Source organism: Salmo trutta, chromosome 6 (assembly GCF_901001165.1).
Source record: "Salmo trutta chromosome 6, fSalTru1.1, whole genome shotgun sequence".
NCBI classification, from domain to species: Eukaryota; Metazoa; Chordata; class Actinopteri; order Salmoniformes; family Salmonidae; genus Salmo; species Salmo trutta.
The window spans coordinates 57,275,985-57,290,588 of NC_042962.1; the positions used below are offsets into that span (position 1 = coordinate 57,275,985).

The window sequence follows — 14,604 nt, forward strand, 5'->3', positions numbered from 1 at the left end:
CCTCTATTCATCCCTCCACTCCGTTACTCCTCTATTCATCCCTCCACTCCGTTACTCCTCTATTCATCCCTCCACTCCGTTACCCCTGTATTCATCCCTCCACTCCGTTACCCCTCTATTCATCCCCCCACTCCATTACTCTGTTACCCCTCTATTCATCCCCCCACTCTTACTCCGTTACTCCTCTATTCATCCCCCCACTCCGTTCCGCTGTTACCCCTCTATTCATCCCCCCCACTCCGTTACTCCTCTATTCATCCCCCTCACTCCATTACTCCGTTACCCCTCTATTCATCCCCCCCACTCCGTTACTCCTCTATTCATCCCCCTCACTCCATTACTCCGTTACCCCTCTATTCATCCCCCTCACTCCATTACTCCGTTACCCCTCTATTCATCCCCCCCACTCCGTTACTCCTCTATTCATCCCCCTCACTCCATTACTCCGTTACTCCTCTATTCATCCCCCCACTCCGTTACCCCTCTATTCATCCCTCCACTCCGTTACTCCTCTATTCATCCCTCCACTCCGTTACCCCTGTATTCATCCCTCCACTCCGTTACCCCTCTATTCATCCCCCCACTCCATTACTCTGTTACCCCTCTATTCATCCCCCCACTCTTACTCCGTTACCCCCCTATTCATCCCCCCCACTCTGTTACTCCTCTATTCATCCCCCTCACTCCATTACTCCGTTACCCCTCTATTCATCCCCCCACTCCGTTACTTTGTTACTCCTCTATTCATCCCCCACTCCATTACTCCATTACCCATCTATTCATCCCCCACTCTGTTACTGTTACCCTTCTATTCATCCCCCCACTCCGTTACTGTTACTCCTCTATTCATCCCCCACTCCATTACTCCGTTACCCCTCTATTATCCCTCCACTCCGTTACTCTGTTACCCCACTATTCATCCTCCCACTCCGTTACTCGGTTACCCCTCTATTCATCCCCCCCACTCCGTTACCCCTCTATTCGTCCACCTCTCTGCCACCTTTCTATTCACCCTTTCTTCATTGGTCTCCCCATTCTCCTCTCTACCCAAAATAATCGATTAATTTCTATATCTCTAAGCTCTTCCCCTGCACCTCCCCCTGTCAGCCCTGCTTTAACCAGATTACAGAGGATTCTCTGCTATTAACATGCTGTTGTGGCTGTGGCCTGGCAGTGTATTGTGGTGTTCAGCTTAGCCACACACACCAAACAGATGGTACAGTATGAGAGAGAGAGAACTACCTCACCACTGATCTGGGTAGAGGGAAACAGGCAGCGATGTGATTGGACAAAGGCACAGCAGCACATCCTTCTATAGCCTCCATCTTCTAGCCTTAGCCTATCTATACTCCTCTCTATCTCATCCCAGCCCTCTGTCTCAGCCCTGCCTCAACCCAGCCCCGCCTCAACCCAGCCCTCTCTCCCAGCCCTGCCTCAACCCAGCCCCCTGTCCCAGCCCTCTGTCTCAGCCCTGCCTCAACCCAGCCCCCTGTCCCAGCCCTCTGTCTCAGCCCTGCCTCATCCCAGCCCTGCCTCAACCCAGTTCTCTGTCCCAGCCCTCTGTCTCAGCCCTGCCTCAACCCAGCCCCTGTCCCAGCCCTCTGTCTCAGCCCTGCCTCATCCCAGCCCTGCCTCAACCCAGTTCTCTGTCCCAGCCCTCTGTCTCAGCCCTGCCTCAACCCAGCCCCGCCTCAACCCAGCCCTCTGTCCCAGCCCCGCCTCAACCCAGCCCTCTGTCCCAGCCCTGCCTCAACCCAGCCCCGCCTCAACCCAGCCCTCTGTCCCAGCCCCGCCTCAACCCAGCCCTCTGTCCCAGCCCCGCCTCAACCCAGCCCCGCCTCAACCCAGCCCTCTGTCCCAGCCCCGCCTCAACCCAGCCCTCTGTCCCAGCCCCGCCTCAACCCAGCCCTCTCTCCCAGCCCCGCCTCAACCCAGCCCTCTCTCCCTGCCCCGCCTCAACCCAGCCCTCTCTCCCAGCCCCGCCTCAACCCAGCCCTCTGACCCAGCCTCTATTCTACTTCAGCCCTCCTCCGGTACTCCCTGGATCCTGAGTGAGCCTCCACTCCCCCCTGCTCCCCATGGCAGATATCATGGACCCTGAGGATACAATTGTAATGGAACCTGAGGATACAATTGTAATGGAACCTGAGGATACAATTGTAATGGAACCTGAGGATAGAATCGGAACAGAACTGGAGGATAGAATTCTAATGGAACCTGAGGATAGAATCGGAACAGAACTGGAGGATAGAATTCTAATGGAACCTGAGGATAGAATCGGAACAGAACTGGAGGATAGAATTCTAATGGAACCTGAGGATAGAATCGGAACAGAACTGGAGGATAGTTAGTGTTCATTTATCCAGAAGGTTCTGATGCTGAGGAGCGAGATGGGATTATCATTGAGCCAGAGGAGCAACAAGAGGGAGATGATGATGATGATGAGGAGGAGGATGATAACATCTTTGCCACATGGATAGGCCGCTACAAGAAAGCAGCAGAACAGGAGGACAAGGATAAAGAGGTGGAGAAAAGAGAGGCAGTGATAGAGGAGATGAAGAACGGCTTCGAACGACAAGCTCCACCACGGGCAGACCGGCGGCAATCACTACCCTGTCTAGTGAGTCTGTGTACATGTGAGATGCTGTTGTAATCTGCTTTGTCTTTGGGAGTTGTATACACAGACCAGTAGGAGTGAGTTTTCAGGGGGAGGGTCAGAGCTAGGGCTGCTGGGTTTGACCTCTGACACTCAAGATAACAGTCAGTCTCTCCGCTAGGATCCCCTACCACACCACACACCGACCCACCACACACCGACCCACCACACACCGACCCACCACAGGGCTCTTTAGCTCCTAGCCTGAACCCCAAAGTACAGGTAGATAGCTGTTTCTTCTTTCTCAAGCTCAGTGTTCTAGGAATTTCCAGGAGAACAAACAGGAGAGCAGTCGTAGCGTAAAGTCAATCAAAAATCTTACCGGTTAATTACAAGTTGCAACAGGGAAACACCACCCAGCACAGAAGCTGAGGAAATGTCTAACTGGCCTCTTAGAGACAGGTCCTTTTATATCCCTATCAGACAGCACCAAATGTTCTGGAAACAGCAGCCTCTTGGAGACAGGCCCTTTTATATCCCTATCAGACAGTACCAAATGTTCTGGAAACAGCAGCCTCTTGGAGACAGGCCCTTTTATATCCCTATCAGACAGCACCAAATGTTCTGGAAACAGCAGCCTCTTGGAGACAGGTCCTTTTATATCCCTGTCAGACAGCACCAAATGTTCTGGAAACAGCAGCCTCTTGGAGACAGGTCCTTTTATATCCCTATCAGACAGTACCAAATGTTCTGGAAACAGCAGCTAGAGAGATTTGATGGAAGTCAGAACAAAAAGGCAATGACTGTCAGCCAGAGAAATAAAAGTTGTTACATTGCTTTGTTGTGCCTTAGCTACAGCCAGGGGACAGGGACTAATGGGATTATAATAGGCTACAGAGCAGGAGCATACGTCATTTACACACCAGAGAGGAGGGGGGGGGGGGGGGGGTGTTCCTTGTGTTGGGAATTCAGATTAATTTACTGAATTATCTGTCACTCAACCCCCCCACTCCCCCCTTCATCTCTGTCTGTTTTTCTTTCCTCCTCTCTCTCTCTCTCGTGCACTTTTTTTCTCTCTGTCTCTCTGTCTCTGTGTGTGTGTTTCTCTCTCAGGCTCAACTCATAGCGATGATGCAGTTGTCTCGTCTCCACACCACTACTAGGGCCACGTCTCCCGCCAGGCCAAACTCCCTTCAATGCATCTCATCCACTGACGATCCTGGCTGCCCGATACCAGCCAATACGGAGCGACGATCCTCCATCATTCCTTCCACCATTCCAGATTAAAATGCAAACGCGGCTCCGCAGGCAGAACGTCATGTCTCCGGGGAGCTTGCTGTGTGTGTGATGGCCAGGTGGGAGTCTTTCTGAGAACACTACTTTAGTCTCATTCCGTTCAATTAACACTTTGTTAAAAGTAAATCTGTGTGTTTGTGTTGCAGAGCGACGCCGATCGTGTGTGTCTCATCTGCCATGATGATCTGCACAGAGGAGGGAGTGGGATCAGGGAGCTGCACTGCTCTCATATCTTCCACAGCCAAGTAAGAGCAGCTTGAAATCACACACTGTTTCTCTCTCTCACTGTTTCTCTGTCTCTCACACACTGTTTCTCTCTCTCACTGTTTCTCTGTCTCTCACACACTGTTTCTCTCTCTCACTGTTTCTCTGTCTCTCACACACTGTTTCTCTCTCTCACTGTTTCTCTGTCTCTCACACACTGTTTCCCTCTCTCACTGTTTCTCTGTCTCTCACACACTGTTTCCCTCTCTCACTGTTTCTCTCTCACACACTCTTTCTCTCTCTCTCTCCCCTGAAGTGTGTATATAAGAGTGGCTGTGGAGGAAGCAGGTGTGTTGTGTGCAGGTGGTGCTCTTGCCAGAACCACTCTACTCGGGTCAAGGTACCCTGAGAACCACGTCGAACAGCCTAGAACTGGACAGAACTGCCTAAAACAGCCTAGAACTGGACCCAACCTCTCACAACTGCGTATAGCTGGAAAGAACTGCCTGGACAGAACTACACAGAACCAGGAAGAACTACACAGAACTGACGAGAACCGATGAAGAACTGCAGAAGAACACTCAGAACTGCCTAGCGTTGTAATGAACCGTGCAGAACTGCTTAGATACGGACAGAAATTATCCCTTAAATCTCTGTATCTCGAGTGCTGTGCTGAGAGAGAGGGAACGAGAGAGAGAGCTCTCTTCTCTGTATTCCCCCAAATCCCAATAATCCAGTATCTTTTAAAATTGTTTGTCTGATAGTGTATGAGTGAAATGTATGGATGTTTTACTTATAATTATCAATTCAACATGTTTATTTCAAGATTGTTTGTTTAGTCGATAAGGGCATTTACATTTTTACATTGTATCCCATCTACGTCTTTGTTTTCCCCTTGTCATTGAATAAAATACTTGGTTGTTCTAATTGTAAAATGTATACTAAGTTGTATCATCTTTATTACTGTGTACTCCTGTGAAGGTTTCCACCACAAATATAAGGCTCTGCTGCCCCCTTTTGTGATTGTGGTACTGCAGTTAGCCCCAGCCCGCCTCGTCTCCGTGGTTACACACTGGCGGAAGTTACCGCAATCCACCTGTTGCACTTCGAACAGCAAAAATACCTCGACAAAATCGATATTTGGCCTTGTTAAAAACTAAGCCAATCGAAGCCACGGTAAAGTTCTAGAACTAGTAGATACATTCTATCCGTGTCAACTTTAATGGACAAACTAAAGAAAGTTTTGAGTGGCCAAGATAACAATGATGACGGCGACATATTGCAAGTAGGTACTTTTTCTAGCTAGCTAGCTACTATGTTATTTACCTTAAATAATATCTAGCTAAGTTTGGCTTTATCGCTTAGCCGTTTGCAAAGCATGCTTTATCTACGTTACGAGTACAGTTGCTTAGCAATAACGTTAGCTAGAAACACTTGTCTAGCGAGGTCAATGATGATGTTATGTTGTTTCTAAATGGTCCGGTGTTGAAACAGGCGGCGAACCAAGCCTCCACCCTGGGCTGGGGCACGCGCATGAAGGGCTTTATCGCGTGTTTCGTGCTCGGGGTCTTGTGTTCCATTCTGGTGAGTCGTCATCTCTCCCATCATTTCAGCATTGCTCTGACTGTCAATGACGTGTGTCACTCAGTTGTGTTTCCCAAACCTCTCTCAGTAAGCCAGTACACACAGATATGTATTTATTCCAGAAAGTATGGGCGGGTTGATCTCGGAGAAATTAAAATCTGTGCATAGAGGTCTAGACACTAAGGGCAAGTTGATCGTGTCTACAGTAGAATAGGAGTCATTTGGGACCAATTGATAGTGTCTACAGTAGAATAGGAGTCATTTGGGACCAATTGATAGTGTCTACAGTAGAATAGGAGTCATTTGGGACCAATTGATAGTGTCTACAGTAGAATAGGAGTCATTTGGGACCAATTGATAGTGTCTACAGTAGAATAGGGGCCGACGCTAAATTGTTCATCCTCTCACCTGGTGGCAGGGGACATGCTTGCTGTGGATTCCAAGGGTTGGTCTGATTCTGTTTGCCGTGCTGTACACATTCGGCAATGTTGCCTCTCTGTGCAGGTGAGTAGAGCGTTGTTGAGTGTGAGTGGGTGTATGTGGGAATTTAATAAACAGTTAGGCCTATTTTTAAGGTATCCCTGGGACCCTCCCCAGATCAAAGCTGACATTGTTCTTGTCCAGTTTAACACCTAAGGTGCACATGATACAGCAATCAAATTTGTAGTGCATTTGAACATTACTACAATAAAGTAAGTTTAGTAAAATAATGTGTGTATTCTCAGCACTATGTTCCTGATGGGACCCCTTAATCAGCTGAAGAGGATGTGTGCCAGAGAAAGAGCGCTGGCCACAGCTATCATGCTGGTGAGACCACACAACACACACACACACACACACATGTTTGTTTTACCATCCTTGTGGGGACCAAAACACGTATTCCCTTTCAAAATACTATTTTCCATAACCCTAACTCCTAATTGTAACCCCTAAGCCTAAAATAGCTTTTTTTCTTGTGGGGACCAACAAACTATCCCCACTTGTCAAAATTGTCCTTGTTTTACTATGCTTGTGAGGACTTCTGGTCCCAACAAGGATAGTAAAACCAAAAAAAACACAGTTTTTCTGTTCATTAATGACATGCTGATTGTGTCTCTCCTGACAGACCTGTCTGGTGTTAACTATGTGTTCTGCTTTCTGGGTGAGTAGAACGCACACATGATACATATCCTGCACCTGTTGTGTTATCAAATACCTGCAGGCCTTTTTAGCTAGTATGTTACTCATTAAAACTTTATCTTACATTGTTCTACCTCAAAGAATATCTGAGTCCTGAGTGCTTCTCTCTCTCTCTCTCTCTACAGTGGAAGAATAATGGTCTAGCCTTACTCTTCTGTATTCTACAGTTTCTGGCCTTTGCTTGGTGAGTGGCGCACACGTGCCTGAGTAATCTCCTTCCTTTAGTTTGTGTTTGTGTGGTATTACATCCCTACAGTCTGCAGTCTGAGTCACACACACACACACAGAGTTGTTCTGTGCTGAGGGCTTTTTGGCAGGCAGCTCAATGCCAGGTCCTTATTTGTAACTGAAAACAGAGTAATTATGGCCATAGCTTTTAGCCTGGCTAATCACACACGACTAATGCAGCTATCTTTGTTCTCTCAAGCACCTCCTTCACAAAGACAGGAGTTGCATACACACACACTCTCTCTCCTCTCTCTCCTCTCTCTCTCTCTCTCTCTCTCTCCCACATACACACACACACAGGGGTACACACAGATGTGCAATTAGTTTACAGACATACATAAACACTATTAAAATAACTTACACTGTAACACAACAAACACTCATGCATAAACTCTGTTTTCACAAACTCTCTGCCACTGACACATTTCAGATAAAGACCTATACAGCCCTTTGCTGTGTGTGATGTATGACGCTGACTTATGCTATACTTCTGTGTTCCAGGTATGGACTGTCCTACATTCCATTCGCAAGGTGAGTGTTGGTTTACAGTGACTGCCGGTCCACCTCTGTCCGTAGCCTTAACTGCCGGTCCACCTCTGTCCGTAGCCTTAACTGCCGGTCCACCTCTGTCCGTAGCCTTAACTGCCGCTCCACCTCTGTCCGTAGCCTTAACTGCCGCTCCACCTCTGTCCGTAGCCTTAACTGCCGCTCCACCTCTGTCCGTAGCCTTAACTGCCGGTCCACCTCTGTCCGTAGCCTTAACTGCCGGTCCACCTCTGTCCGTAGCCTTAACTGCCGGTCCACCTCTGTCCGTAGCCTTAACTGCCGGTCCACCTCTGTCCGTAGCCTTAACTGCCGCTCCACCTCTGTCTGTAGCCTTAAGCCCTATTCACAGTATTACATCTTCCCTTCCCATTCAGTGATAGTTCAGTCCTAAAGCAAAGACTTTGAAGTTTTTGAAACTTGACTTTGGCGTGTTTATTCTTTTACTAATTATTATTGTTTGTTTGTTCACAGGGATGCCGTGATAAAGGCCTTCTCTGTCTGTCTGAAGTGAGGCTACAAACCTCCCTTTCTCTCTCCCTCTGAGGGGTTAGGATGTGTGTGTGTTTGGGGGTTGGCTAAAGCCCTCAACTCTCTGGCAAACACACAGATTCCACACAGGTGTGCTGGACTGGTGCCCACTGAGTAAACACTCGTCAGCGAATGCTTTCCAGAGTAGAAGTGTACCTGAGGTATGATGTTGTGTAGAGGAATCTGTTTGTGAGGGATGCCTTATCTTCTCTGTGGGTGTGTGTGGTGTCTGTGGCCCTTTTAAGGTCGGTGTATATGTGAATTTTGTGTGTTTTTCTACATGGTGAGTCCAGCTCCTCTTAATTTACTGTAGGTGGAGGGTCAATGCACCACCTCTGTCATTTCTCTAACTGTAAATCAAACCAGACCAAAGCTATTCAGATCTATGTTTAGGTGCCAACATGGTGTGTCTTCACTAGTTATTTGTGCTGTAGGGGTTTATTTACATGTGTTCACAATGTACAGCTGACTACTGATCATTTCACCGGCTCAGGTCTGGAAATCTGTACAGTCAGATGACCTTTTGCACCTCATCCCAAGTGCACTTACCAGGAGTCTGACTCTAAGATCCTGCTGTTAAACGTTCTTCTAGCTGGATAGATATACAGTTGAAGTGGGAAGTTTACATACACTTAGGTTGGAGTCATTAAAACTCATTTTTCAACCTCTCCACAAAGTTCTTGTTAACCAACTATAGTTTTGCCAAGTCGGTTAGGACATCTACTTTATGCATGACACAAGTAATTTTAACAACAATTGTTTACAGACAGATTATTTCACCTAGAATTCACTGTATCACAATTCCAGTGGGTCAGAAGTTTACATACACTAAGTTGACTGTGCCTTTAAACAGCTTGGAAAATTCCAGAAAATGATGTCATGTCTTTAGAAGCTTCTGATAGGCTAATTGACATAATTTGAGTCAATTGGAGGTGTACCTGTGGATGTATTTCAATGCCTACATCAAACTCAGTGCCTCTTTGCTTGACATCATGAAAAAATCAAAATAAATCAGCCAAGACCTCAGAAAATACATTGTAGACCTCCACAAGTCTGGTTCATCCTTGGGAGCAATTTCCAAACACCTGAAGGTACCACGTTCATCTGTACAAGTATAAACACCATGGGACCACGCAGCCGTCATACCGCTCAGGAAGGAGACGCGTTCTGTCTCCTAGAGATTAATGTACTTTGGTGCGAAAAGTGCAAATCAATCCCAGAACCGCAAAGGACCTTGTGAAGATGCTGGAGGAAACAGGTACAAAAGTATCTATATCCACAGTAAAACGAGTCCTATATCGACATAACCTGAAAGGCCCTCAGCAAGGAAGAAGCCACTGCTCCAAAACCACATAAAAAAGCCAGACTACGGTTTGCAACTGCACATGGAGACAAAGACTGTACTTTTTGGACAAATGTCCTCTGGTCTGATGAAACAAAAATAGAACTGTTTGGCCATAATGACCATCGTTATGTTTGAAGGTAAAAGGGGAGGCTTGCAAGCCAAAGAACACCATCTCAAACATGAATCACAGGGGTGGCAGCATCATGTTGTTGGGGTGCTTTGCTGCAGGAGGGACTGGTGCACTTCGCAAAATAGATGGCATCATGAGGAGGAAAATGATGTGGATATATTGAAGCAACATCTCAAGACATCAGTCAGGAAGTTAAAGCTTGGTTGCAAATGGACAATGACCTCAAGCATACTTCCAAAGTTGTGGCGTTATGGCTTAAGGACAAAGTCAAGGTATTGGAGTCGCCATCACAAAGCCCTGACCTCAATCCCATAGAAAATTTGTGGGCTGAACTGAAAAAGCATGTTTAAGCAAGGAGGCCTACAAACCTGACTCAGTTACACTAGCTCTGTCAGGAGGAATGGGCCAAAATTCACCAAACTTATTGTGGGAAGCTTGTGGAAGGCTACCCAAAACATTTGACCCAAGTTAACAATTTAAAAGCAATGCTACCAAATACTAATTGAGTGTATGTAAACTTCTGACCACTGGGAATGTGCTGAAATAAATAAAAGCTGAAGTAAATCATTCTCTACTATTATTCTGACATTTCACATTCTTAAAATAAAGTGGTGATCCTAACTGACCTAAGACAGGGAATTTTTACTAGGATTAAATGTCAGGAATTGTGAAAAACTGAGTTTAAATGTATTTGGCTAAGATGTATGTAAACTTCCCACTTCAACTGTACATGCTGAAAAAAAGAAGGGAAGAACTGCTTCAAGTGCTCCTGAATCTTTCACCTTTTATTTAAAACGTCTGTTTTGTTTTTGTTCTTTTTATTTCAACTCTGTTTCCTGTAAACATGTCTAACTGCTGTTTTAACTCTTTCATAGTTAGTACTATAGCTGTTTTCTGGGCAGAATTAAAATATACATTCTGGCTTCAGCATGCCCTAGTCACGACCATTAAAAAAAACCTCTCACTGGGGCTGTGTGACTTTTATGTTAACTTGCAAAAAAGAAATGCCTTACTTCACATGATTTAAACCAGGGAATCACTGCTTTTATATATATATACAGAGGCCACTCAGCTGAGTTACAGTAGTACAGTATATATATATATATATATATAAAACCCTCCCTATAGATGGTTGTTTCATCTGCAGAAAAACATGTATGATGCTATTAAACACTTGTTTTATAGAATAACATATGTTCTATATTCAGGATACATTGTTTTAGGACTATGGTTAGTCTACTTGTCTAATATGAGCGCAGGTAGTTACAGGTTTGGAAATAGTTTTTGTACCATCGTGATTTAAAAACTATCTGGAGATTCAACACTGATGTTTTAAAGTCTAACGATCATTTAGCGATGTTGTAGGCTAATCATGTATGACTATGAATCATGTTTCATGTGTTCTTGTCCTGTTTGTGTGACACAATCTTACAACCGAAATAAACATTTTCAAACTATATTGTGGAGTGTTTTTAATGTGCAAGAGTGAGCGAGTTGTACCAGCTGTTTTGCCTTCCTTGGCTTTGTATTTTCTGATGGGGTCTCACCGGGGTCACAGCCACACACACAAACGCATTCCTTGTACAAAAGGTCTGAGGTGTGTATCGTGGGATTATGATTTAGTGCGTTTACCTGTGCTTTGCTTCCCACCTTTTGATATTTGCCTCGCGCTCAGTTAATGACGCTCCTTTATGCGTTTTAAATCAGTAAAGCCCCTAATCTCCGCTCGCCGCCCGCCGCTGATTAAAAAAAATCTTTCTCCAACACACGCAGCTGCGAGCTCACAAGGCCGTTCGGTCACACCGCCAGCTCGCGGGGATCGGGTGTCGCTATAGGAGCCCTTCTGGACACTGACCGTTCCGTGTGCTCTTGTTCTTCCCTCCTCGGGTGGGGCACGGAGCTTCCACTGTGCACAAACTAGTTGAATCAACAGCAGTTCGAGAGCTTGGTTCTACCTGAAAAAGATGATTCTGAGATAATTGGCTTTAAAGTTCCGAACCCTCATTGGTTTGAATGGTGTCAGAAATAAATAGTATTATTTTGAACTGAACATGTCATGAGGTATTTAGACTACTGTATAGGTAGAGACCATTGAACTGAACATGTCATGAGGTATTTAGACTACTGTATAGGTAGAGACCATTGAACTGAACATGTCATTGAGGTATTTAGACTACTGTATAGGTAGAGACCATTGAACTGAACATGTCATTGAGGTATTTAGACTACTGTATAGGTAGAGACCATTGAACTGAACATGTCATTGAGGTATTTAGACTACTGTATAGGTAGAGACCATTGAACTGAACATGTCATTGAGGTATTTAGACTACTGTATAGGTAGAGACCATTGAACTGAACATGTCATGAGGTATTTAGACTACTGTATAGGTAGAGACCATTGAACTGAACATGTCATGAGGTATTTAGACTACTGTATAGGTAGAGACCATTGAACTGAACATGTCATTGAGGTATTTAGACTACTGTATATGTAGAGACCATTGAACCGAACAAGGCTGTGTCAATAACTACATGTTAAATAAATGCAGATACAACCGTATAGTCCCAAACTCCAGATTTGTTTAGACAACACACAGTAGGCTACATTAGTGTAGTCCACATGGACTGGTCTCTGAGCCCAGTAGGTCGTCAGACCAAGAGCAGAGGGAAATGTTCTGGGAAGCATTTTACGTTTTCAGTCGTTCAAACTTTAACAACATAGTTTCCATTGTATATGCTTAAGAGCAGGAACTTGAATTATTATCCGAAAAAATAGCCGTATGAAATGACGTAGGCTATATTTAATTTTCTTCAGAAGCTTTTCTGTCGTTTTGGAAGAGAGGGAGGCTTGTTCCGTCCGTGCGCTAAAAGCATCTAATTCCACTCCTTGCCAGGAGCACCGGTAGTTAGACCATTAACCGTAGTCACGGATAATGATTTATATAATGAGGCTATAGGCCCACGACAGCGACGTTTGTCTTTTTGTGGAATTGTGATCATTCCGAACGGACAAGCCAGTCAACTTGTCTTCTGGCCCCCTCCGGCATGGTCCATCGCTGTCCATGGTGCTGAAAGTGTGCGCCTGAAAAGTCATCATGCTGACAAAAGTGTTAAAATAGACGTATGGTATTTCAATGCAAGTTGAGAGAGAGACTGGTATTATGGCCTGAAGACTTAAAGGGGCTATCCTTAGCCTTGTTGAAACAATAACAAAGCCACATCCTGCCTCTGTTTTGGTAAAAAGCTGAGGGATGTGCCTGGGAAATGTAACCACGCTCAAATTCATAGACGAAGCTATGGATGCAAGGACTGATCATCCAATATATACAAATTGTAGTTTTAAGCATGTTTTGAGGTTATAGGCTACAGTGTTTGTTTACATTTACAATGTTTACAAGCTTAAAGTTTGGGTTATGTTGAGGTTTTACAGTTGAACTAAGATTATGAGGCATTTACACGTTATGTTCTTCAAGAATCAATGGGGTATGTAACATTCATTTATAAGTCCACAATTAGATGTAGGACTGCAGATTGACCCTTTAAGGTCTAGGCTAGCTCGTCAAAAAACTCTCTCTCCCTCCCTCTTCCTCTCTCTCCCTCCCTCTTCCTCTCTCTCACTCCCTCTTCCTCTCTCTCGCTCTTCCTCTCTCCGTCTGACAAATGACGCTCTATAAATGGTAAATTAGTGACAGTTGATCACATGACCGTCCGGCCGAACCTGTCTTGTGCTCGGCACCAGTGTCGCATTGCTTTTCAACTGCAGTTTCTAATCCTCATGGCTAAAACCCCCACATGGGAATTCATTTGTTTTGTTTCAATTTAACCGATTCTAACGACGTTTTTTTCCTCATCACCTGCTCACTCTATTTGCGAGTAAGATATTTGTTTTACCTCATTTTAAACTTTCCTTAGAGAAAACATCAGTCTTATTTGAGAGGTAGCCTTTAACCTCGTTGAGGTCCCCAAATGAAGGTTGAGGGTTTAGCTGAAGGTCCTGGTCCTGCCAGCCAGTGCTGTATCTCGCGACTGCTAAGCGTGGTGGAGAGCGAGTTGCAAGCGGGGCGCGAGAAGGGGGACCCCACCGAGAAGCAGCTGAAGGTGACGCTCGAGGAAGCGGAACTGTGGCGGAAGTTTAAGGAAGTCACCAATGAGATGATAGTCACCAAGAGCGGCAGGTGAGCTCGAGCTAATTATATATTTTTGACCTTTATTTAACTAAGCAAGTCAGTTAAGAACAAATTCTTATTTACAATGACGACCTACACCAAACCCGGACGACGCTTGGCCAATTGTGCGCCGATTCGAACTAGGGTGTCTGTAGTGAAGCCTCCAACACTGAAATGCAGTGTTGGAGTATTTTATTAATCCTCAACCGCAAGAGGACATTTATTGAGGAGAGGAGATTCGCAGACAAACATACAGACAATACCAAATGCAAGTTTCAGGAGTTTGGTCATTTGATCACCCATTATATGTTTCCACCCATTGCTAAATTCATTTTATGAACACATGCAGCAGAATTGAAACCTATATTAAAACCTATATTTCTCTGTCACACATATCGTTCTAAAAATTCTAACACGTATGTTAAATTAGATGGCTTTGAATCAATTACCCAATTAAGAGACCATTCGATTTCAATTGATAATTCCATTTTCAATTACGCACTTCTTCCAAAACGCATCTTGATCGAATCTTTTAATTCAGCCCTTTTTTCAACTTCAGCTTTGTGTGAAATGTATATAGGCCTAGCTATTGCTCTATTCCTATATAATCATTACGATTTCATAAGAATTAGATCCAAGCGAAAACTATTAATTACATAGGCCTATCTGTAATTTAAGACCAAGTGCTATTGAATAATATTAGTTATTTAGGAATGGGCAGAATTGTTTTTCTTCTTATACTTATTAGAGCTGAAAAGTGTAATAGCCTACATTTTAACAAAGGGGTAGCGTAATACAT

General features: G+C 44.9%; 2 protein-coding genes and 1 long non-coding RNA gene across 3 annotated transcripts in view; all 3 read left to right on the forward strand.

Annotated features, from left to right (window-relative positions):
- Positions 1-1,903: 1,903 nt before the first annotated feature.
- Positions 1,904-4,229, forward strand: LOC115196417 (uncharacterized). Its single transcript, XR_003878851.1, has 3 exons — positions 1,904-2,620; positions 3,710-3,951; positions 4,039-4,229. It is a non-coding gene; the product is annotated as an uncharacterized LOC115196417 (long non-coding RNA).
- Positions 4,230-5,111: 882 nt separating this feature from the next.
- sft2d2b (SFT2 domain containing 2b) lies at positions 5,112-8,621 on the forward strand. Its single transcript, XM_029757240.1, has 8 exons — positions 5,112-5,381; positions 5,591-5,680; positions 6,099-6,184; positions 6,406-6,487; positions 6,786-6,821; positions 6,985-7,043; positions 7,589-7,618; positions 8,105-8,621. Exons 1-8 carry the CDS (start codon positions 5,319-5,321, stop codon positions 8,142-8,144), a joined length of 486 nt encoding a protein of 161 aa, XP_029613100.1. The 5' UTR covers positions 5,112-5,318; the 3' UTR covers positions 8,145-8,621.
- Positions 8,622-13,456: 4,835 nt separating this feature from the next.
- Positions 13,457-14,604, forward strand: part of LOC115196419 (T-box transcription factor TBX19) — a 7,057-nt gene continuing 5,909 nt past the window's right edge. Inside the window, exon 1 of the mRNA XM_029757243.1 lies at positions 13,457-13,814. Coding sequence (XP_029613103.1) covers positions 13,606-13,814 — 209 coding nt within the window. The 5' untranslated portion in view covers positions 13,457-13,605. The remainder of the gene's footprint in view (positions 13,815-14,604) is intronic.